Source organism: Chiloscyllium plagiosum, chromosome 14, assembly GCF_004010195.1.
Source record: "Chiloscyllium plagiosum isolate BGI_BamShark_2017 chromosome 14, ASM401019v2, whole genome shotgun sequence".
NCBI classification, from domain to species: Eukaryota; Metazoa; Chordata; class Chondrichthyes; order Orectolobiformes; family Hemiscylliidae; genus Chiloscyllium; species Chiloscyllium plagiosum.
The window spans coordinates 69,166,458-69,190,084 of record NC_057723.1 but is presented as its reverse complement, the minus strand read 5'-3'; the positions used below and the strand labels follow the sequence as shown (position 1 = coordinate 69,190,084).

The 23,627-nt window shown below is 44.9% G+C and overlaps 1 protein-coding gene across 4 annotated transcripts in view; it reads right to left on the bottom strand.

Moving 5' to 3' along the window:
* ebf1a (EBF transcription factor 1a) overlaps positions 1 to 23,627 on the bottom strand; it is a 468,187-nt gene that overhangs the window by 235,810 nt on the left and 208,750 nt on the right. For all 4 annotated transcript variants that reach the window (XM_043703975.1, XM_043703973.1, XM_043703972.1 and 1 more), the window contains exon 7: positions 4,490 to 4,571. In XM_043703975.1, the coding sequence (XP_043559910.1) occupies positions 4,490 to 4,571 (82 nt within the window). The remainder of the gene's footprint in view (positions 1 to 4,489; positions 4,572 to 23,627) is intronic.

The window sequence follows — 23,627 nt, the reverse complement described above, 5'->3', positions numbered from 1 at the left end:
GAGAGAGGGACAAAGAGAGAGTGAGTATGTGTCTGAAGGGGGGTGTGTGTGTGTGAGAGAGAGTGAGTGTGTCTGAAGGGGTGTGTGAGAGAGTCTGAATGTGTGCGCACGCGCGCATATTTGAGTGTATGTTTTTATGTGGATACATCACAGGTGAGCAAGACTGACTTCCCTCCTGCTGCCCTCCCCATGATTGAGAAGATCAATCTCACCGTCCGGGTCGGCATACGTAAGAGTGACTACATGGCTTTTAATGGAAGGAGCTGGCCAATGGCTGGCAAGTATTGTACACTTGCACAAATCACGGCCTTCGGTAAATAAAGTCGTAAATGACGTATCCGTCAAATGTAGCCGTTTAACCCAAAGGGACCACTTCAGACCAAACCACTGCTCAATTTGTGACTTCAGAGAGAGATACTTGGCTTGGTTTGGCTGAATGAGTGTTAAGGAGATGACATTCTGCCAGTAAAAATTTTCAGAGACAAACACAGATCTTCCTTTCAATAACCATCAAATGTTGCGAACTAACAGCCAGCTATTTGTTGAGAAATACTTGATATCCAACAGGACAGGCTTAAGAGGCACATGAGCTGAGACAACAAAACATCTGTTTGTTTGAGAGCTTTTCATGTCTTATGTTACTGAGATCTGATGGCATACATTATTAGCATTTTTAAGTTTGTTGAAACTGACAGACCACTCCAATTTGGAAGCTTTATCTAAACACTTCAATGAAGCCCGTCCATTCATTTTGTTTCTTTGCCTCTCCGTTTGCATAAGCTAGTCGTTTTCTTTTGCCAAATGCTAAGGTCACACTAATTGACACAGCACAAGTAATTAAGCAGTAACTGTTCACATACTTGAAGGCTCAACTACCACACGGGCGCACGCTGCTTTGACAGGAACACTTCTAAGAGTCAACAGATCAGCAACCTTCCCTGGATCCAGCCAATCGCACACCAGAAGTGCTGACTGCGGAACCAAGATAACGTGAAAAGTGATTACCATATGAAAATTAGCCTGAGCACTTATTAGGTGAACCAGCGTACAGATCACCCTGTGGACTCTGGTAAACTCTTATGTCGGCTTGTCAGACTACTCCAGGAGACAAGTATCTCTCCTCCCCAAGTTGACTCAGGCTCTGCACTGCCAAAAGACCTATTGTATCTTACAAATGACTTGCTTTTTCCTGATGACTTCAGTGCAGTCCCTGAACCTGCCAGGTTTCACTTGGAGTGAGACTCGCAGCGCTCACAGTTCGAGTTTCTTGTGCTGATTAATGTCCGACTCTTACCCCATTTCACCCCCTGCTCTCACTCTCGTATTTCATTTGACTTCACGGCCTCCACCCTCCCCTCCCGCTATAACCTCCTCCAGCTTTATGTCCTTCCGAGAACTCTGTATTAACCCCAAATCTTTCTGGTCTTTTGACCACCTCCGACTCCCTTTGTCCAAACAATAGCAGGCGTGCCTTCAGGCAAGCAGGTCTCTCTTTTCAAACAAGCCTCCCTTAACGACAGAAAGTGAGGACTGCAGATGCTGGAGAGTCAGAGTTGAAAAGTGTGGTGCTGGAAAAGCGCAGCAGGTCAGACAGCATCCGAGAAACAGGAGAGTCGACGTTTCAGGCATAAGCCCTTCATCAGGAATGTTTGGGAGGGGTCTGAGAGATAAATAGGAAGGGTGGGGCTAGGGAGAAGATAACTGGGAATGCAATAGGTGAATGCAGGTGGGGGTAATTGCGATAGGTCAGTGCAGAGGGTGGAGTGGATAGATGGGAAGGAAGGTGGAAAGGTATGATAGTTCAAGATGGCGATGCTGAGCTGGAGGGTTGGATATGGGATGGGATGAGGTGGGGTGAGGGGAGAGGAGAAAACTGGTGATGCCATGTGGTTGGAGTGTCCCAAGGCGGAAGATGAGGCATTCTTCCTCCAGGCGTCGGGTGGCTAGGATTTGGTGGTGAAGGAGGCCCAGGACTTGCATGTCCTTGGCAGAGTGAGATGGGCTGTTGGAGTGTTCGGCCACGGGGCAGTGGGGTTGTTTGGTGCGTGCGTCCTAGATATGTTCCCTGAAACATTCCGTGAGTTGGCGCCCTGATTCCCCAATGTAGAAGAGACCACATCGAGAGCAACAGACACAGTGGATGAGGTGTTAGGTTTGGACTTCTCTCATTGTTCGTCTGGATACTTAGTTAATGCCTGTGAACAGGGAGCTTCACTGTGGAGAAGGGAGGAAGGGGGAGATCACAATTAGATCAATCTTGCCCTCACTCAAGATCCCTGCATGTGATTCCCAACGTGGTTCAGAAGACCAGATCCTAGTTTAAGTTAGAAGGTAGCACTCAGCCATTATTTGTGAGAACTGCCTTTATATTACTGGGACCTCTGTCACAGATTAAATTTTGTTTTTGTCCAATTTCCCTAATCATTTCTTTCTCTCAGCAACCCAGCTAACTCCTCACAAATTAATGACTCAACCTTCCTGCACCATCTTGGGTTGTGCTCCTTCACTGACCCATCATGGGAGATCTGAGATCGGTGCTCAATGATGTTGAATAATGAGTATCCAATGAGGAACCTTTTGCAGTCAATAAAAGCATGACTCAGGAAGGTTTCCTATTGATTTTATTGCCAAAGTGGGAAATATGAGTGGTTGCTCATTGTAGGAAAGGGCTGATCAGGAGGCACTTATTAGCAGTCCAAAACTGAGAAGAAGCAGTTTTAATGATTCAGTGTTTCTGACTGGGGTGAGTTCTCCATGGCCAGCTCAACATCTCTGGCTTATCCACTATCATGAGTTGCTGACATCACTGCGTAAACACTGCATTCTGTTAGGGTCAGATAAAGTGTCAACACAGCTGGACAATGTCCACTTGTGACTCACCAGCACAGACAATTTGCAAATTTGCCTGAATATTATTTTTACAGAACTCCTATTGTGGCCCATCAACTCCCTGAACAACATCCCACTAGACCCAGACCCTTACCCCATCACTGTCATCCTGCATTTCCCATGCCTAATCCATCTCGTCTGCACATTCGTGGACAACTTAGCGTGGCCAACCCACGTAACTGCCATTGTGTATGGGAGGAAACCGAAGCCTCCGGGGGAAACGCACAGACATGGGAAAAATGTGCAAACTCCGCACGGACAGTCACCCAAAGCTGGAATTGAACCCGGGTCCCTGACGTTGTGAGGCAGCAGTGCTAACCACTGAGCCACCATGCCACCACATAGATATGCTAAGAACTGCAATGCCAGATTTTAATCTGTGCATACAGAGGGTCATAGATCGGGAGAAAGGTGTGGGTGCCTGTGTTTAGTTTTTGTCCGTCGAAAGCTATAATCTACCAGCCTGAGCTTACATTAAGTGGCATGCCCATCACTCAGTGGCCCTGATCACCAAAGAGCCTCTTAGTATCATTCACCAGGATTGAATTCTGGAACAGTGAGCTGGGAAGACTAAGAGGTGACTTGGTGGAAGACTTCAAAGTTATGAAGGGTTCAATGGGGAAGACAATTTTCCCAAACACGTAGAGGAGGCCAAAACAGGACCCATTAGTTGGGTTGCTGGGTAACGGGTGAAGGAGGGGTGGGTGTCAGTGAGGGAGCACTGCTTTATAATTCTCACCAAGACGGTGAGAAAATAGGATGGGGCAATGCTTTGAGTAGGAAGTCTTGGGAGATTTGGCACCTGACATGGTTGAGGTGGAGAACAGTGCATCCATTAGGAGAAAAGGCAAATGTATATTTGAAGTCAAGGAATATGCTGTGCTATGGGCAGAAAGCAGGGCTGTCTGTGGTTTGTTAAATCACTCTAGTGTATAGCCTGACTCTGTGCTGGAACTGACTATGGCACTTTGACCACCTCCCCTTTAATTGTCTCCCAAATCCTGCCAATGTATCCAATCCCAGCGGTGAACCTTTTGCTAACATTGGAGTTATTACTAAGCACTTTCTTTACCTTCCCTGTTTCGGCAGAAGGTGGGTCACCCCACACGAATCAAACCTTCAGTGCAAAAGACAAGGTGACATGAAAGGCAGGGCAAAGGTTTGGCACAAAGCATCGTAAACGCTTGTGAGGAACATGCACACTGGCTGATGGATGTGAGGCAGCCTTCAAACGTGGCCTGGTTAAATGCTACATCCTCTTCAGTGAGTCTGAATTGGCCCATACTTGAACTTTGCAGTGTATACTTCCACAGGTTATTTGCTACAACAAAGGACTCTCATCAGGCACCAAGTCAAACAGTTAGAAGCTTTCACTGTTCAGAAGGGACATTTAAACACTACAGACCTTTTATTTCTTTCGTCTCCCCTGTGAGAAATGAGTCAAGTGAGGATAGACTTTTTTTAAAAACATTCTAAGCCATCGAATACATCTCTCTCCCTTGCCATTACCACTTAGAGCTCAACCTCCACAAATGAATCATTATTTGTTCACAAATTAGCTTTCAGAGGAGATGGCTGCAGAGATAAAACCCATACTCACCTGGAACCTTCGCATGTCCCTTGGGTTTCCTGCATTCTTCAGGCAGTTCTGATTGCATTTCAGAAAGAATTTCAAGAAGAACCTGAAGTGGGAAAGTGAGAGGGAGGAAAGAAAAACAGAATTTCATTAGAACTCTTTTACTGAATTAAAGGAAATGTCCACTTTGTGAGTGAATTTAAACAATTCTATTTTCATTGATTGAGTGTAGTGCACAAGCATTAGAATCATTGCTCCTTTTATTTCAAGTGCATGTGTCAACTTTTTAAACCTTCTGCTCTGTTTTACCGTATTTTCTGCCTTCAACTGATAATTTCACTAATCATGGGGAGAGAGGGACGAGGTCAATTCAAACAAAAACAAACCTGCAATTAATTCAAGAATGTACGAACCTCATGCCCAGACTGTGAGGGACTGGATTAGAGTGGTGCTGGAAAAGCACAGCAGTTCAGACAGCATCCAAGGAGCAGGAAAATTAACGTTTCGGGCAAAAGCCCTTCATCAAGAATCCTTGATGCTGTCTGAACTGCTGTGCTTTTCCAGCACCACTCTAATCCAGAATCTGGTTTCCAGCATCTGCAGTCATTGTTTTTACCCAGACCAAGGGAGTTCAGATCATTTCTGGTTTATACCAAGATCTGTAAATGTATAAGTATGTTTGATTGTACACATGAATATGTGTGTTTGTATGTACGTGAGTGCTTGTATGTACATGTGGGTGTGTTTGTATGTATGTGTGTATTTGTATGTATGTGTGTGTTTGTATGTGTTGTATGTACATGTGCGTTTGTATGTATGTGTGAGTGTGTTGTATATATGTGTGTGTTTGTATATACGCGTGTTTGTACAAATGTGTGAGTGAGTCCATTTTTATGTTCGTGAGAGAGTTTGTATGTATGAGAGTGTTTCCATGTATGAGAGTGTTTGCATGTATGTATATGAATGTATGTGTAAATGTGTGGATGTGTATTAGTATGCACATGAATATGTGTGCTTGTATGAACATGTGAACATTTGTGTTTTGTCTTATATAATTCCTGTGAAACACCCTGGGGTATTTTTTAACTGTGAAATGCATGATATAAATCCAACTTGTTGTTTTTGTGTGTATATCTCCAAGCACATTTTTGTGTGTGTACTTGAGTGTGCATGAGTCTGTTCATATATGTGTTGGTATGTGTCTGTGGCCCTAAATATATGCATTTGTGTGTGTTTGTGTACATTTCTGTGTACATGTGGGTATGTATGTGTGTGTTTTGGGTACAGTTAGATGTGAATGGGTCTGTGTTGCCATGTATCTGTGTGTGCTTGTGTTTGTGTGCGTGCACACCTGCATGTAAGCTCCTGTCTATTTGTGAAGGGCCTGTTGCAAATTGGACATGGCCAAGTGTGACAGACAAGTTCCCCTGATAGGTTAGTTAAAAGAAATATTGCCTGGTGTGGGACTGACCATGAAGTCAGCAGGTCTCAACTGAGAAGCAGCCCTGCAACATGTAAAGCTCTGACTACAATTCAGTGCATTCAGTGCGTCAGAGTGGGCATGAGACAGGACTGAGATTGTCAAATCAGAAAGCATTGAGCACTCCTAGTCTACTCCTATGCAGGAGAACCAATCATTTACATAAATCAAGGCACCAGAGGGTTGCTGGTGTCTATGGAACTGCAAACACAGATTATGTAGATATAAGAAAGTGTAATGACACTGCACTGATTGTTCACACTGTGCTACTAACAACACATTCCCTGCCTCCAACCTCCAGCACAGATGCGACTGACCATTCTGTGAACACACTGACCTCTGACAGCATTTAGTAATGACGTGGAAGGGCCAGTGTTGAACTGGTTAAAAATCTCACAACACCAGGTTATAATCCCAACAGGTTTATTTGGAAGTACTAGCTTTTGGAGCACTGCTCTTTTCAATAAGGACATGAGCATCATATTCCAGGCTGTTGGAGTGCCCCAGATTAAAGTATTATCCAAGTACTGTCTCCACAGAGGCTGTTTGGGCTTTTATTTGCACTCTCCAACATTTTTTCTAACCCACTTTCTTTGGCAAAACACATTTTCAGTCATTTACAAAATAAGGGTGGGGTGGGGGTGGGGGGAGGTGTTGAATCTTGTTGCTGTTTGATTCCTGTGTGTTAAGAGTTTCCTTTTCATAGCTCCCTATTGTTGAACTGCTACACCCAACTGTGCCAGTCTGCTCAGAACTTGCAGGCCATGATGTCAATATAAACGTTAGTGTCTAAATGAGAGACAAATGTGTGGCCCTGGGGGAGGTGGTGGGGGAGGGGGGGTGAATTTGATCTAAGAGAGCCCCTTGAAAGAGGTGGTGGGGGGGCGCGATGTGCTGAATGTGACAAGAGTCTTGCCAGGGAGAAATGAAACGCAGTGTCACATAACTCTCCACACTCTTGACATGCCAATGACTCCTTGGCTGCTCCCCCCCCTACACACACACACACCCCAGCTCTGTCAGCAGCTCGTCACTTAGTACCCAGAGCTATGAAGGGCACGGACACCAGATCCCTCAGCCTGACCTGCTGCAGCCGTCAGGAATGTTGGGTTTGGTCCCCTGAGGAAGGGGGCGGCTGCAGCAATGAGTGGGCTGTGGAAATCAAGAGACGCACCATCTGTCGGGAGGCAAAGACAGCCCTGTCAGCCGGCTCCTCGAACAGACCCTTATGTGGTGATCTCTCTTAGAAACTGCCGATTCAGAAGGGAGCTGCAGGAGGCTCCAGGGACCGGCCCCTGAGTGCATCAGTCGCCTCCGAAATGCACTCGCCTCTGCAGCTGCCCACTTTGGCCACAGCAGCCTGACAGAATACTTTTCAACTGATGTAGATCAAACAGTTAAAAATACCTAGGCGCACGCACTGACCTAACAGCTCCCATCCCTCCCAAAACTGGGTACTGGTGTGTGAGCCACTGACATCTTTTCTTTCTGGGATAAATGTGCCTGGAATCTATAAACAGAGGAACATGTGGCGATTTGCTGATGCAGTGGGTTTTCTCAAACATGGGGAGGGTGGGAATGAAAATCTGTTCAGAGGGAATGTCAACTACGGTACTCGCTGTGCAACTATCCTGGGTGTCAGTTCCAGGCCAATTTTACGCAATCAGCACCAAACCAGGTCAGTTTCCTTTCTCACCCCTTCTCTGTCTCTCTCTGGGATATTTGGTCAATGCTGAAGCCAGGCCCCAGAGTGTACAGCAGCAAGATAACGAAACAGCACTCAAACAGCAGGTTGACAGTCAGTGCAAAGGGGCTGTGTATCTGCTGAGCTGCAAAAGGCACAGTGGGAGGTTAAATTGAGGCACGGTTACAGCTCTATTTTAGCTGTGGGACCACATCCCACAGTGAGACAGCTATAATTATGTATGAAGTGAAAGAAGCCCTTCACCTTCAAGTGAAGGAGTCTCTCTCCAGCTTGTTGCCTCAAATCCCACACCTCCCCTCACATTTCACTCAGTGAGCAACAGGGACTTGCAAAAGCCTGTGTTGCTGATATTTGGTGATCACCCTGTTACATGTGTAGCCCTGTCCGACAATGTAACTGGAAACCTGCCTCAGGATCTGCCCGTATTCCTTCTGACCTCACAATTATGGTGTTCGCAATTATCATGAGGTCCTGGCAGTCTGTCTACTGGAAGTAAATGAGGATCATGTGTACAATCCTCATCGGTTTGTTACTAGGAATGGAGCAGTTGCATCCTGGGTCTGGTAACATTGAGCCATGGTCTGATGTGAGTCACTGAATACAATTCACAATGAGATTATTACTCCGTTTCTCAAACCCATTCGGCCTATGCAGTTACGTGCTTTGCTCTGTTCAAATAATGAGGTTCCACAGGGATTTGCATAAATGCCATTGAGGGGGGAAGCATCAGCCAAGGGACCCTGCCCCCCCTATCCATGGATCAGATGGTCCCTTGGTGGACCCAGGGAAAACCCAAATGAGGTTGGCATTATTGTCCTCAGCACTCTTGGGCTGCCAGGGAGAGGCTGATTTGGAATTCAAGCCCTAATTCAGATGGCCCTGTGTTGGGTCAAGTTGGATCCAGATCCTGTTATGAAGCTCTCTGCAAATGATAACCTGCCAAGACTTCTACATTCTGCCGGCAAACAGGACCCTGAGCTTCCAGCTGCCCGCCACTTCAGCACCCTACCCTGTTCCCTGGCCAACATCTCAGGCTTGCCGTGGTGCTCCAGTGAAGCTCAGTGCAAGCTGGAAGAATGACACCTCACTTTCCGCATAGGGTACCCTGCAGCTCTCCGGACTCAGTATCGAGTTCAATAATTTGTGGGTCTCCTGTGTTCTAGCCCCGAACCCCACACACCAGGCCTTGTTATCACAGAGCCTGCCATTACACACGACCTATTGTTAGCCACTATCAGTCACCATTAACAGCAACTTACCCTCCCAGCCAGATCATTATTGACTCCTTTGACCATCCAACTGTTCTTCTCTCTCTTTGGGCTCTATCCCTACCTATCATTTACTCCTTACCCCCTCCCTCCACTCTATCTTCTGCATATAAACCAACATCTTGCAAGCTACCATCAGTTCTGAGCAAGGGTCACTGGACCTGAAAAGGTAACTCTGATTTCTCTTCACAGATGCTGCCAGACCTGCTGAGCTTTTCCAGCAACTTCTGTTTTTGACCTGCCAATACAACTTCTGTCTTTGACCTGCCAATACTTGTTGTTGATCCCATCTTTCACCCTCCTTGAACTTGAGCTGATCTGAAACTCTGATGTCGCACCATCCCATGCACCCATTCACCCTTTAATTCTCATTTTGGTTCCCAGCTCATCAGAAGGGATGATCCTTTAGAGCTGAGATGAGGAGGAATTTCTTCAGCCAGACGGTGGTTAATCTGTGGAACTCATTGCTGCAGAAAGCTGTGGGGGCCAAGTCATTGAGTGCATTTAAGACAAGAGATAGATAGGTTGTTGATTGGTAAGGGGATCAAGGGTTACAGGGAGCAGGCTGGAGAATCAAGTTGAGAAATGTAGCAGCCTTGATCGAATGGAGGATTTCTGCAACTATATCTTAACAGTTATTTTTGTGTTGAAACCTCTCTATGCTCTCACTCCTTCCCACTCTCACTAACCTCCAGCATTCAAGCTTTCGGCATTGCTCCAATTTGCCCTCAGGCACATCCACTGACAGAGATGTTTTTAGCTGCCTCAAACCTAAAGCTCTGGAATTCTCCCTCTGAAACTCTCTCTCATTTCCTCTTCCTCTGTGCGCCCACCCCCAACATCTTTTCTTGCATCTTAGAGATGACCTTAAATGTGTCAGTGCCTACACGAGGGAAAGCTGAGTGAAGTCATATTTTTTTTAACATTAATTCATGGGATGAAGGCACCACTGGCCAGGCCAGCTTTACTGTCCATCCAGAGGGCAGTTCAGAGTCAATCAGCTTGCAATGAGCCTGTAGTCAGCCAAACCAGGTGAGGATGGTCATTGAAACTCACTAGTGAAGCAGGGGTTGGGGGTAGGGAGGTTTTCTGACAATCAACAATGATCTCATGGTCATTATTAGACTCTTAACTCCAGACTTTATGGACTTCAAAATCCACCATCTGCTGTGGCAGGCTTTGAACCCGGTTCCCCAGGGCATTACCTGGGTCCTTGGATTAACAGTACCATTAGGCCAGCACCTCCCCCTAAAATCTGTGGTGAGTTATCACAGAAAAAGGGTGAGGTTTGAGGTTCCGAATCTCATCATAATATTAACTACCAGCTCAGCATAAATATGTCGACATTAATTAATGAAATAGCCGCAATAAATGATATGAATATTCAAGATTACATATTCCAGACATATTCTGTGTGGCCACTAGAGTGTGATTTTTAAACTCCTGTACAACACAATTCTAATTATCAAATTACTGATTTCTTCCACTTGATATTCACGTACTGATTCAGCTCTTTGCTCTGATCAAGCAGTTTCTTCCTTCTGCCGACAAAGCAATAATGTTGTGAGAAGTTAAAGGTCAGATTTGGAGTTAGGCCTGTGACAGGCCTGGTTAGAACACTCACAACACAGTGACTTTGAATCAGAATAAAAAATCTGGTAATTAATCTGACTCATCTTCATTTACTTTCCGGCAAGCACTAAGTCTGTCAGCTTATAATTGTTTCCCAGACTGGAATGTTCCCTCAGCCTTGTTCATTTCCTTCCCACCCCTGGCCCAGTTTTCCCCACTTCCACTCCTGATTTCTGAATCTGGCTTTGTTGCAACTCCAGCACCTTCAGGGTGTGCTTTACTGCTGTAATAATCTGGATGCTGAACGCAAAAGGGCAAATTGACACCAGGTCTTTTCAGCTGGATTCAACCCACTCTTCAGCTCATATCCATAAACACAGTAGAATCTGCTCAATCTCACCGCAATTTTGTGTTTTCTTGCAGTATCATTCCAAAATCGCCTCATTAGCTATGAGTTACATTCCTATAGCACCTTCCTCATCCTATTCTCTCTCTCACAACAAAGTTATCTGCTGACACCTGCCTGAACTTCCCAGGATTCCCAGTACTGGTGCCATCTTTAATGCCCAGGCACACACCCGGTTAAGTGGCAGCAGTTTAGGTAGATTAGATTAGATTACATTACAGTATGAGTTACATTCCTATAGCACCTTCCTCATCCTATTCTCTCTCTCACAACAAAGTTATCTGCTGACACCTGCCTGAACTTCCCAGGATTCCCAGTACTGGCGCCATCTTTAATGCCCAGGCACACACCCGGTTAAGTGGCAGCAGTTTAGGTAGATTAGATTAGGTTACATTACAGTGTGGAAACAGGCCCTTCGGCCCAACAAGTCCACACCGACCCGCTGAAGCGCAACCCACCCATACCCCTACATGTACCCCTTATCTAACACTACGGGCAATTTAGCATGGCCAATTCACCTGACCTGATTATTTTTGGACTCTGGGAGGAAACCGGAGCACCCGGAAGAAACCCATGCAGACACGGGGAGAACGTGCAAACTCCACACAGTCAGTCGCCTGAGGCGGGAATTGAACCTGGGTCTCAGGCGCTGTGAGGCAGCAGTGCTAACCACTGTGCCACCATGCCGCCCACAAGTATGGTGGACACTAGCTAATTGGTATCCTACTTTGCCAAGGGGGAACCTAGATCTCCTCCTAGACTGGGTGCATGCTGCCCTGAGAGGCTGGTAGGGGAGGAGCGAGCGGCGAACTAGAGTCACCAGGTACTTGCTCTGACTTGCAAGTTGGGAATTGTTGCTGTCTACGTTCTATCCCTCAGCTGACAGATGCGAAACTGCACATCAAACAGGAGAGATGGGGATGTTAATTCCTGGAAGCAGACCTCTCACCGCTCACTGGTGAGAATCTCGTCTCGCCAGTCGATATTGGTGCAAAAAATGGGGCTCCTTGTTGTTATAGACAACAAGTCCATCGCTGCCAATCTCATGCAATTTTCTCATCAATGTTCAGGGGCTGAGGAGATTCTGCCCACAGTCAGTTCCAGCAGGAATGGGAATCAATGCCAGCAATGTCAGAACCATTTGCCGACCAAAAGCCAGGGGTTGTCCATATTTACAGCCAAAATCAAATATATTGATTTAGCTCGAGAACCCAGACATTTTCTTTTGCTTTTGCAATAACCAAGTTGGCCACACCTCAGCAGTCTCACCAGTGTCTCGGCCAAATGGTCATGGGTCAAGTCTCATTCTTGAGGCCTAAGCACAAAGCTTATGGTTAACACTTTGAGGTCGTACAGAGGGAAGGCTGGACTGTCAGAGGTGCCATGTTTCAGATGAAATATATGGGCGGCACGGTGGCTCAGTGGTTAGCACTGCTGCCTCACAGCACCAGGGACGCGGGTTCAATTCCAGCCTCGGGCAACTATCCGTTTGGAGCTTGCACATTCTCCCAGTGTCTGTGTGGGTTTCCTCCGGGTGTTCTGGTTTCTTCCCACAGTCCAAATGTGCAGGTTAGATGAAATGGCCATTCTAAATTACCCATAGTGTTTAGGGATGTATAGACTAGGTGTATTGGTCATTGGTAAATATAGGGTAGGGGAACGGGTCTGGGTGGGTTACTCTTCGGAGGGCCAGTGTGGACTTGTTGGGCCAAAGGGACAGTTTCCACACTGTAGGGAATCAATGATTCAAAGCCCCTCGTTGCCCTCTCAAATGAGTGTGAAAGATCTCCAGGCACTTCCAAGGAAGAGCACAGGATTTACTCCAGTGTCTGGTATATATTAATTCCTCAACCAATGCACTGAAAGCAGATGATTTGCTCATTATCACATTGCTGTTTGTGGGAACTTGCTGTGCACAAATTGGCTGCCATATTTTTTACATCACAACAGTGACAGCTTCATTGGCTGTCAGTGGCTTTTCTGTGGTTATGATGGGCACAATATAATTTTTTTAACAGGCATTTCCATTTTCTTTCTTTTTTAAAACCTATTTTCCATTCACTCACGCGGTAAGAATTTGCACCATCCATTTAACTCATGCATTGAACCCCACAGAAATTACGGTGCTCCACAATACCTTCCTCAGCAGTCTGCTACACATATTAAATGCTCCCTACATAAAATACAAGGGTGTGCGAGAAACCTTCACTCAGCCTGGAAACTGAATGGACTTTCCATTCAGACTGCGATTTTCAAATCCAAACATCTGAAACCGTGGGGGTTAATTCAATGTTCCTGAGATAATCCTGAAGCAATCAGTTTGGAAAGCATTTGTGGATAACCCATAGCTGCTAATGAGCCTCCGCCTCACCGTTAAATGCAACAGCTGTAATTGTCTCAAGAAACATTTTGCACCGTGCAACACTGAACACTAAAGTTTGCTGTCAGTAAAGAGGGGTCCTTTTTTTTCTCTTCAACCGCAGACGTATGAGATCTGCCCTGGTCACATGAATCATTACACTTCAGGGTATCAATATGAGCTGCTACAAGTCAGACAGCATCATCCACTTCCAGTAAATGCAGTGTCCTGGCTGAGCTTGCCTTCACTAATTACAACCCTACAACAGGATAGGTACAGACTAACAATGAGCACAGACAAATGATTAGATTTAGCACTGAGCTAGCAATTGTATAATAGAGTAATGTACAAATGTGACACCATGCTCATCCAAGTGAGACATACAGCTAAATATAACGCTTGTGTATTACGGGCATATTCGACTTGTTTAAATATGACATTGGACTAGGACATGTTCCAATGAGGCAATTACAGCCACAATGACTTTATCAACAAGTGTCCAGCTCTCCCAGCACATTGACTTGCTGGACAGGAGTGCAGGGTGCAGGGATGAGATTAACATGTCAGCCAGGGTTCAGTCAGTACACAACTCAGAAGGCTGTGGGCTTGAGTCCCACCTCAGTGATTTAAACATCGTCTTGGTGTTCTTGTTAATATTTAACCTAAAACCTGTGTAAGTAAAACGCACATTTTCAGGACACTTCTGCATTCCTTGCAGGGACTTGCTATGAACAAACCAGGTGTTGCGCTTCCCCCAGCTCAGAAGTACCGAACTGGTATGAGGCCTCCTGTGGCACTGTAAGGCATAACGTAAGTGTCTTTTTCTCATTCTCCTGAAACTGCCAGTTGTATCCCTGCTGAATTTCACCCTCCAGCAGGAGTGCAAGATGGCTTCAGCTAGGGGAAAATAAAGAAAGCACACCTCATATCCCTGGGACACCTAGGCCAATCTACCAAGGCTTTGAGCTATAGTCTCTCCGGAGGATCATACAGTCACAGAGATGTACAGCACGAAGACAGACTCTTCGGTCCAACTCTTCCATGCCAACCAGATATCCTAACCTAACCTAGTCCCATTTGCCAGCACATGGCCCATATCCCTCCAAACCCTTCTTATTCATATACCCATCCAGATGCCTCTTAGATGCTGTAATTGGACCACATCCTCTGGCAAGGTCAGTGTGTACTTGATGGGCTGATTGGCCTGCTTCCACACTATTGGAGTTTTATGATTCTAAGATAAGATTACAAGTTCTTGGCCCTTTGAATCTCTGCCATTATTCAATCAGACCTTAACCTCAACTCTACATTCCTGCACATAATCTTTCATCTTCCTGGAAACCACCCTCATCAAAAATCTGTCTCCATCTGCCTTTAAAATATTGTAAAGTTCAGCATCCAATGCCTTTTGAGGAAGGGAATCTGATCGGCGAGACAGATACATTGGCCAAGCGTGCAACAGAACACAGGATCTTCCACATTGCTCCCGAACAGGTTGATAAAGGTTTCAGTCTAATATATCATTCTAAAAGATGGCACTCCTGATAGTGCAGCACTCCCTCAGTACCGCACTGGAGCAACAGTTAAGATTATACACTCAAGCTTCTGTAGTGAGGTTGACATGGTAATTAGAGTCAAGGGGGCTGACACTTACACAGTGATCCCGAGTACCCACTGAGTTAACGCGACTGTGGTGTTCTTCTGCAACCCCACACTATAGAAAATCACATGACGGAAAACCGCTATAGAAACTTCCAATGTAGAAGATCACTAGTAGAAAATCACTCTACCTATTCAGTCAAAAGTTTGCGTTATCCAAATAATGCCCACAATTCATCAATGACGTTATAGCCTATCCACGCTGACAAAAACCGTGTTATAGCACAATGACCTGTCCTGACCCAAGTCAGTCAGGGCAGTAAAGTGGCTGGTTCGACAACAGGTCTGTGCTGAGGTTTCTGGTGTCAGCCTCCGCAATAAATGGCCTTTGTGACGCACAATGACAGTGGAGTGGAATAATAACAGAGCACCCTGACTGATAGCACCCTGCAGTGACTCCTATACAGAATGTACAGTGTGGGGGTAGTGAACAGGGCAGGTCCATCTAGGCAGGATGGTGTACTGAAATGGTCAGTCAGCATCATTTGGAAATGACAACAGGTGAGTCGGGTCCTGAGGATCTGCCTGGTGAGCACGGTTTATCTCCTAGATACCAGGCATGTGGAAGGTGCCACCCATCCATCATGGGTCAGTCTGGGTGCATACGGAGGGGCTATCCCACCACAGAGTTAATCAGAACCAATTTCAAGCCTGTGCATTCGGCACCTTTACACAGCGAGCAAGAGGATGGCTCTGACCCCTCTGAGCTCCAGTCCATGATGTGAAGCCGTCCTGGCCGGACTTGCTGTCCGCAAGTGCAGCATGGACCTGGGGCGAGAAGAGAGGGTATTCCCTGTGCACATGGGTCAGCCGCGCATAGGTCAAACAGGCTGGGTCACAGTGCCATGGTCCCTGAATTCCTGATGCCACCAAACCCATTCAAATAGGCATTTCAGCTTAAACTGACACCGGGTGCCAGTAGAACGCGCTTCTTCATTACCACTGGAACGTGTACAAAGTCAGGGGCGGGGTGGACAGGGTGAAGCTGTTGTTAAAGGCAAAAGAACAAGATGGCGTAGTGTAAAAGCAATGGGTGTAAAAGTAGCTCAGCTGATTTGAGAAAGAAAATGCACGTAGTTAGGGTTCAGAATGCATTCCTGGAAATGTGGTGGGGGCAGGATCAATTGAGGCATTCAAGAGCACACTGGATGGCTTTTCTTTTGGATAGTTATGATATGCAGGGATATGGGGAAAAGGCAGGAGATTAGCACTAGATGGTAGAGCTGGATAAGATAATAGAGGGCCGAATGGTCTCCTTCTGCATCGGAATACTTCTGTGATTCGCCTCCTGGTGAATTTTGTCCCATTTCCAAAGGTTGTATTTCTCTGTGTACACAGACTAAACTCCATTGGATCAGCGGATCTCTGCTGCCGCAGGGTATCAGTAACACTGGGAATGTGAGAGATTCCACCAGCCATGAGGCTTAACCTTTGTGCTGACACCCAGTTTTGCTTTCAGCCACACTAAATCCCCCGTAAATACTCAACAGCTTCACTTGATTTATAGGGCACATGGCAAGGTTGATCTGCAGGCAGTTTTGACCAGAAACATTGGCTGCTTATTTCTGCCGTTAGTTTTTCTGACACAGGATTTGCATTCTATACAGGATGACAAGGCAATGATGTCTTCCACGATCAACACCCAATCAAGTATTTCTTTTTTCACAAGTATAGTCACTGTTGCGATGTCAGCGACAAGGCAGACAGGTGCCCATTTGAGGAGCTGCTATAGGCATGATAGGGCGAATGGCCTCCTTCTGTGGCCACGACAATTCTGAGATTCTTTCAGCCCCACAATCTCCCACACAAACGGCAATGTGATAGTGATCCAGGTAATCTGCCTTCAACAACATTAGTTGGGGATAATTACTGGCCCACCAGACAGAGTACCCCTACTATTCATTGAAAATTGCCATTGGATCTTTGACTGAGAGCCGGGCAGGGGTCTTAGTTAAACAACTCATCGAAAGATAGCACTTCTGACAGTGTAGCAGTTGGGCACTTATGCACATTGTGTGCTCAGACCTTTACTAATTTCCGATCATCAAGGTCCTTCCTCACTGATGTCCTTATCTCATCCTTTGCAATCAAAGCTACCCCTCCTCCTTTGGTGTTCTATTTTCCCTTTCAAAATATAATGTACCCTCGAGTATTTATTTCCCAAACCTGGTCACCTTGTAACCATGTGTCTGTATTGGCGATTTGATCTAAGCCACCTATCAATACTTGCACCTTTAGTTCACCCACCTTAGTGTGGATACTTCATGTATTCAGATAAGAGTCTCAGGATTTTGAGCACTGATACACAATTACTCTTAGACTCTCCGACACTTGCTTTTGTATTTGGCTTTTTATCTGAATTGCCACACTACTTTGTCATTTTGACTTTACTATCTGTATGAATAAAACATGAAAATATCATATAAATGCTTGACTGATTCATCCTGCCTCCACTATGGCATCAGTCAACGTGTGAAGAGATGCTCTCTGACATCAGTCCTAAGGTACATTTGTCTAAATCATGATTAGATTTCAAAAGTACTCCTTTGGCAGCAAGACAGGACATACTGAAGTTGTGAAAGTTGCTACATCAATGTTAGATTCACAAACCCCCTTCCCCAGTTGTATCTATTAACGCAACAGTCACAGATTAATTTATAGGCAATGCTTGAGATTATCTGTTCCTATTCTTTCCACTCTTCACTGAGATCCTTTCTCATCATTCTAATCCAAAGCTGAAGAGTCTGAGGATTTTTTACTTTAATCTCCTGCCATAACTCTTGTCCCTCAAGACTGAAATGTCTGTTGAATAAACCGTAGCCCCCCCCCCCAAAAAAAAGAATCGTAGCTAGCTTGCAGTGGATACTTTGACAGGGTTTATTTAAAGCATACTCTCTCACACATTGCCTATTGATTGCCAGCTGATCTGGTCAAACTCGCGTTTGTCTAATGTGTTTTATTAAATTCACGAAACAATCAGGGCCAATTCCAATACACCAGTTCCTGAACAACCTGCTGACATCCAGGCAAAGTGCTCTCAATGGTACACAGGTCAATATGTATTGGATTTCTCAGGGAAGAAAGAAAGAGCCAGGCCTGCTGATGCTGCACAAGGTTCAAGCCCTTTTCCTAGTCATTAAGCTTTGATGCAGTGAGCTCACATCCTCAGTACAGAAGCTAAGAGAAGCTCCATCAGATTAGACTGATTTATTTCTGCAATAAGGCCTGACACTTCTTCTTTGTGCGAGCTTATCTGATTGCTACTGCCTTTCAAGCCCATTCTTCTGTAGTGCTGAGGGCTGATTTCCACCACCTCATAATTGCATTAGCCAGGGTCGGGTGCCTTTTTATGCTATGCTGCTCGTTTTTATCTTCAAATAGCCGTATCTGGTGATTTGCTTGAAGGTGGGATGTGTATTCCAATCACAGCCTGAGAGCACATTTTAAAAAAATTCACTTCATCTAATAATTAGTGCAATGGCCAAGTTTAACTGGTCAAATAGTCTTCAGGACAGATTGAAGAGCAATTACATAGGAACCTCGATTATCCGAAGGACATGGGTGGGGAGAATTTTGTTCAGATAATCGAATGTCGGATAATCAAATGCCGGATAACACTGTTTAGCCAAGCATTGGAAACTTGCAATCTTGTTCGGATAATCCGAAATTCGAATAATCGGATGCCAGATAATTGAGGTTCCTCTGTATACAAAGCCTAAGCCTTAGCGCGCACCTAAACTCCTGAACCTCAAAATGACTTGTGAGAAGCACAAGTTGAAGGGTTTGAGCGGCATTCCTCTCTGTTTTAATGCTGACACTAATAGTTATTTAATTGAATTAATGGAGATGCTGTGACATAAGACAGGGGAATATCCCTTAGATGTCTTACTGTGCAGCATTAGTTTTGCCATCACTCACTCCAATTCCCTCATTGTTCACGTTGAATTTTCAAGGGAGTCCCCAACAATTATTCACATCTTTTTTGTTGAATCCTTAAACCAAGACTACTTTATGTCCTCTCTAGGGATGTTAAAAATCCCACAGTTCCACTTTAAAAAGAGGATGGGAGCTCCCTACATTTTTCTTTATTCCTCCATGGGACCTGGGCAACACTGGCAAGGCTGGCATTTATCACCCATCCCTCATTGCTCTTACACTTAGTGGCTTGCTGGGCCAATTCAGAGTCAACCACATAGCTCTGAAGTCACATTTCGGCCAGACCTGGTAAGGACGGCAGATTTTCCTTCTTTAAAGGACATTAGTGAATTAGACAGATTTTTACAGAGGATAGTTTGATGGCACCATTACTGGGTGCTAGGGCAGATTTCTTAATTGAGTGGAATTGAGTGGAATTTCACTGGGTGCTGCGTTGGGATTTGAACCCATCTTCCTGGAACAGCAGACTGGTGCTCTGAATGTACAATCCAGTGACATTACCACACCATATTTATTATTCCTCAACCAACAAATTATCTATTATTGTCAAGGTGCTGTCACTGGGAGCTGGTTGTCAGTGAATGAACTGCTGCATTTCCTCAATGACAACACTGACTAAATTTCCAAAGCATTGTGTTGGCTCTGAAACACAGTACAATCTCCTGAGTTTGTGAAAGGCGGTATATAAATGTAAGCTAATTCCTTACATTAAGACTCAGTATGCAGTTCCTTTCAATATTTTCTACGACAAAACATTCACAACAAAAATTGCATCTTGATCAGATGAGCCAATGGGCCGAGAAGTGGCAGATGAAGTTTAATTTAGATAAATGTGAGGTGCTGCATTTTGAAAAGGCAAATCAGAGCAGGACTTATACACTTAATGGTAAGGTCCTGGGGACGGTTGTCAAACAAGGAGACCTTGGAGTACAGGTTCATAGTTCCTTCAAAGTGGAGTAGATAGGGTAGTGAAGAAGCTATTTAGTATGCATTCCTTTATTGGTCAGAGCATTGAGTACAGGAGTTGGAAGGTCATGTTGCAGCTGTACAGGACATTGGTTAGGCCACTTTTGGAATACTGCGTGCAATTCTGGTCTCCTTCCTATAGGAAGGATATTGTGAAACTTGAAAGGGTTCAGAAAGGATTTCAAGGATGTTGCCAGGGTTGGAGGATTTGAGCTATATGGAAAGGCTGACTAGGCTGGGGCTGTTTTGTCTGGAGCATCGGAGGTTGAGGGGTGACCTTATAAAAGTTTATAAAATCATGAGCGACATGGATAGGGTAAATAGACAAAGTCTTTTCCCTGGGGTGGGGTAGTCTAGAAGTAGAGGGCATAGGTTTAGGGGGACAGGGGAAAGATTTAAAAGGGTCCTAATGGGGAGCTTTTTCATGCAAAGGGTGGTGCGTGAATGGAATGAGCTGTCAGAGGAAGTGGTGGAGGCTGGTACAATGACAACATTTAAAAGGCACCTGGATGGGTATATGAATAGGAAGGGTTTGGAGGGATACGGGCTAACTGCTGGAAAATGAGACTAGGTTAATTTAGGATATCTGGTTAGCATGGACGAGTTGGGCCAAAGGGTCTGTTTCCATGCTGTATATCTCTATGACCCAATCTGTAAATGTATCTCACTGTAATTGCACCCTTCTATCCCATGAAGGCGCTATACATCTCCCGGGATGTAATTACAACGTGACAGGTTTACATAGTTTCCATTTTGAGAATTCTCTATAGAAACATTGACAGGTGGTACACATATAGTATTTCTGATATAATTAATAATAACAAGTAAGTTGACTTTGAAATGGATATTATGCACCCTGGTCCCATTATCCCCTCCTTCTAACTCTGCTTCACCTAAAGCTATACTTGGGTTTTTGTTCCATGTAGGTGATGAGTTGAAAGGTCAACCAGCAGTCCTGTCAATAATTGAAACACGTTTAGTATCTCCAGTGCATGATGGTGAATAGAATCCATGTTCTATCACTTGGCAAAGGATACAACCGTCTGACTCATGTGCTTTTCAGGAGCTCTGAATGTTCAGCCATTGCTAATAGTATCCTTACCATGAACTTGGGAATTCTGCAGCTCTGATTCACATTGTCTGGGCTGTGATTGAGTGAGATTCACCCCAGAGGTTCACAATACAATCATATTTTTCAACCAGTCAGCTTTCACAATTTGCTTTTCTCAAAGTTGTGAAATCCCGCTCAGTTGCAGCAGACATACCCACCTGCTACCATCTGATATGAGTGATTGTTCCTCACAATGGGCGATGGGTAATGAATACTGACAAGCTATTTGGCTATAGAAGGCATCGACAATCAAGCTTCTTTGAGGCTTCACCTCCTCTAATCCACAGGCATACATCAACAGATGTGGCAGAGGGAGGTGGTGATGAAGTGATAATCTCACCAGACTGGTAATCCAGAGCCCTAAAGTCTTGGGGGGGGCAAGGATTCAAATCTTCCTGCAGCAGATGGTGAAATCTGAGTCCATGAAAAACTGGTACTAAAAGCTTGTTTAATGGTGACTGTGTAAGCTTTATTGATTTCTGTTTTCCTGGTTCACTGGTGTCCTTCAGGGAAGGAAATCTGCCAACCTTACCCTATCTGGCCTACATGTGCCTCCAGAACTACAGGAATGGCAATGGCTGACTCTTAATTGTTCTCTAAAATGTCTATATTGTCCTAATTACACAGACAGCCAATCAGTACAAGAGCAACTGGGGGATGGGCAACAAATGCTGGTCTAACAAGTGACACCCACATCCTATACAAGAAAGAAAACTTGGCTAGTTGTACAAATCTTCTCAACAGTCGCTAACTGTACCCCTCCCTGAGTCCAATGTATCACCTTAACAGAGACCCAGAATTAAACCCAACGCTAGGTTTCAGAGGAAACTCACTGACCCTTTTCTCACTCTGAACAGTAAACTTTCTGTAATCTTGGAGCTGTGGGTTGTGGGTTCAAGCCCCATTCCAGACACATGGGCATCGAATGTCAGTTGGCTTTCCAGCACTGCCAACCTTCAGGAGAGTCGAAAACAAGTCACACATTCAAGTGGCTGTAAAAGATCCCATGACTCTATTCAAAAAGGCAGGAGGGGTGACTTTCCTGTATCATGACCAACAATTCTCCCTGAACCAACACTATTAAGGAGAGATTTTCTCATTGTTTACTGGATCATGCTGTGACCAATTTGACTTCTGTATCTGCTATTGTATTAAGTCTAACTCCACTTCAACCCGCATTGCTTTTAGGTGCTTGGAAATGTCATAAGACATAAAAGGTACTTTATAAGTGCAAGTTCTTTCTATTTTTGAAAAAAAAAATCTGCATTTCCAACATAAAATGTCCTGTGATTATCATGTAGATTGTCCTCAGCACATTGTGTTACACTCAAGTGTCACAGTCTGGAAATATATAAATCATTTCAAGTAATATACTGAGAAAAAAATATTTCTGTCTCAGATGCAGGTAAGGTCATCCAGTTCTCGCAAGGTCAATTATTCCTGACATTGTATTGATTCTGTCACGATTTCTTTTACCCCCTTGCCATCTTTTGACAGCCACAATCATATGAGATTCTGTCAGATGCGCAGCTGAGAGGTGTCAGGATGCATCTCAGAGCACTCTGCTCTCTGGAAGCAAGTTGTCTGCAGAGAATGACAGGGAACTCAAATTCCAGCTATCTTTTCTCATCAAAATCACCCCATCACAACCAACTTCACACCTCTGACCCCTGCCCCCCCTTCTTCACTGGCAATCCAGCTTCTCAAATAGTTCTCCAGAACCACCACTCAAATGTGAGGCAAGGGCAGTGTGATTTGGCGTGCACTAAAGCGGGCAAATTTACCAAGTCCAGTTTTTTTGGATTTCCTACAGTAAGGAAACAGGCCATTTGGCCCAACAAATCCACACTGACCATCCGAAGAGTAACCTACCCAGACCCATTTCCCTACCCCATATTTACCCCTGACTAATGTATCTAATACTATGTGCAATATAGCATGGCCAATTCACCTAACCTGCACATCTTTGGACTGTGGGAGGAAACTGGAGCACCCGGAGGAAACCCCGCAGAAACTGGGAGAATCTCTCCTGATTCCACAGTGGCCTCAGTGCACCCTACAGCCACTGACCAGCAATCAAAACTGCTTTTTGGCCCCAGTGGCACTTTACTACTGACCTGTCTTAGGTCAATTTGCATCCTCCCTAAGCTGGTTAGCTTGGCAACAACACTCCTCATGGCGAATTTACCTTCACTCTCTTTACACAAATAAAAATTGTTCATTGTTTCTGATGCCACTGATGAACTTCGCAGGCTTCCTATACATGATTGCTGAAGCTGAGATGTGTGCTTTTAAAACTATGTGACCTTCTTGCCATCACACACAAAACACAGTACAAATTCTTTTCAGCTTCCAAACAGGTCCTGGGGACCAAGGATGACAGAAATATCTCAGAAAATTTCGGGATTATCTGTTCTCTGACTCTTGCAAATGGAGAACAACTTTGTGCCTTCAAGTAGATCCAAACTTTCATCTAATTTGCTAAACATGGAGTGCCTTGGAACATTTTTCTGCATTAAAGTGCTAGATAAGTACACATTATTTTATTTAACTACCATCCGCTCTCAAAATCAATTCCTCTATCTCTCCATCACTCTACCATTCTTCCTACTCAACTCTGAAATGTCAGTGTCACATTTCAGAAAGCCAACATCGAAGTTTTAATTAGACATTGTGTTCTTCAAGTGACGAAACAAGTCA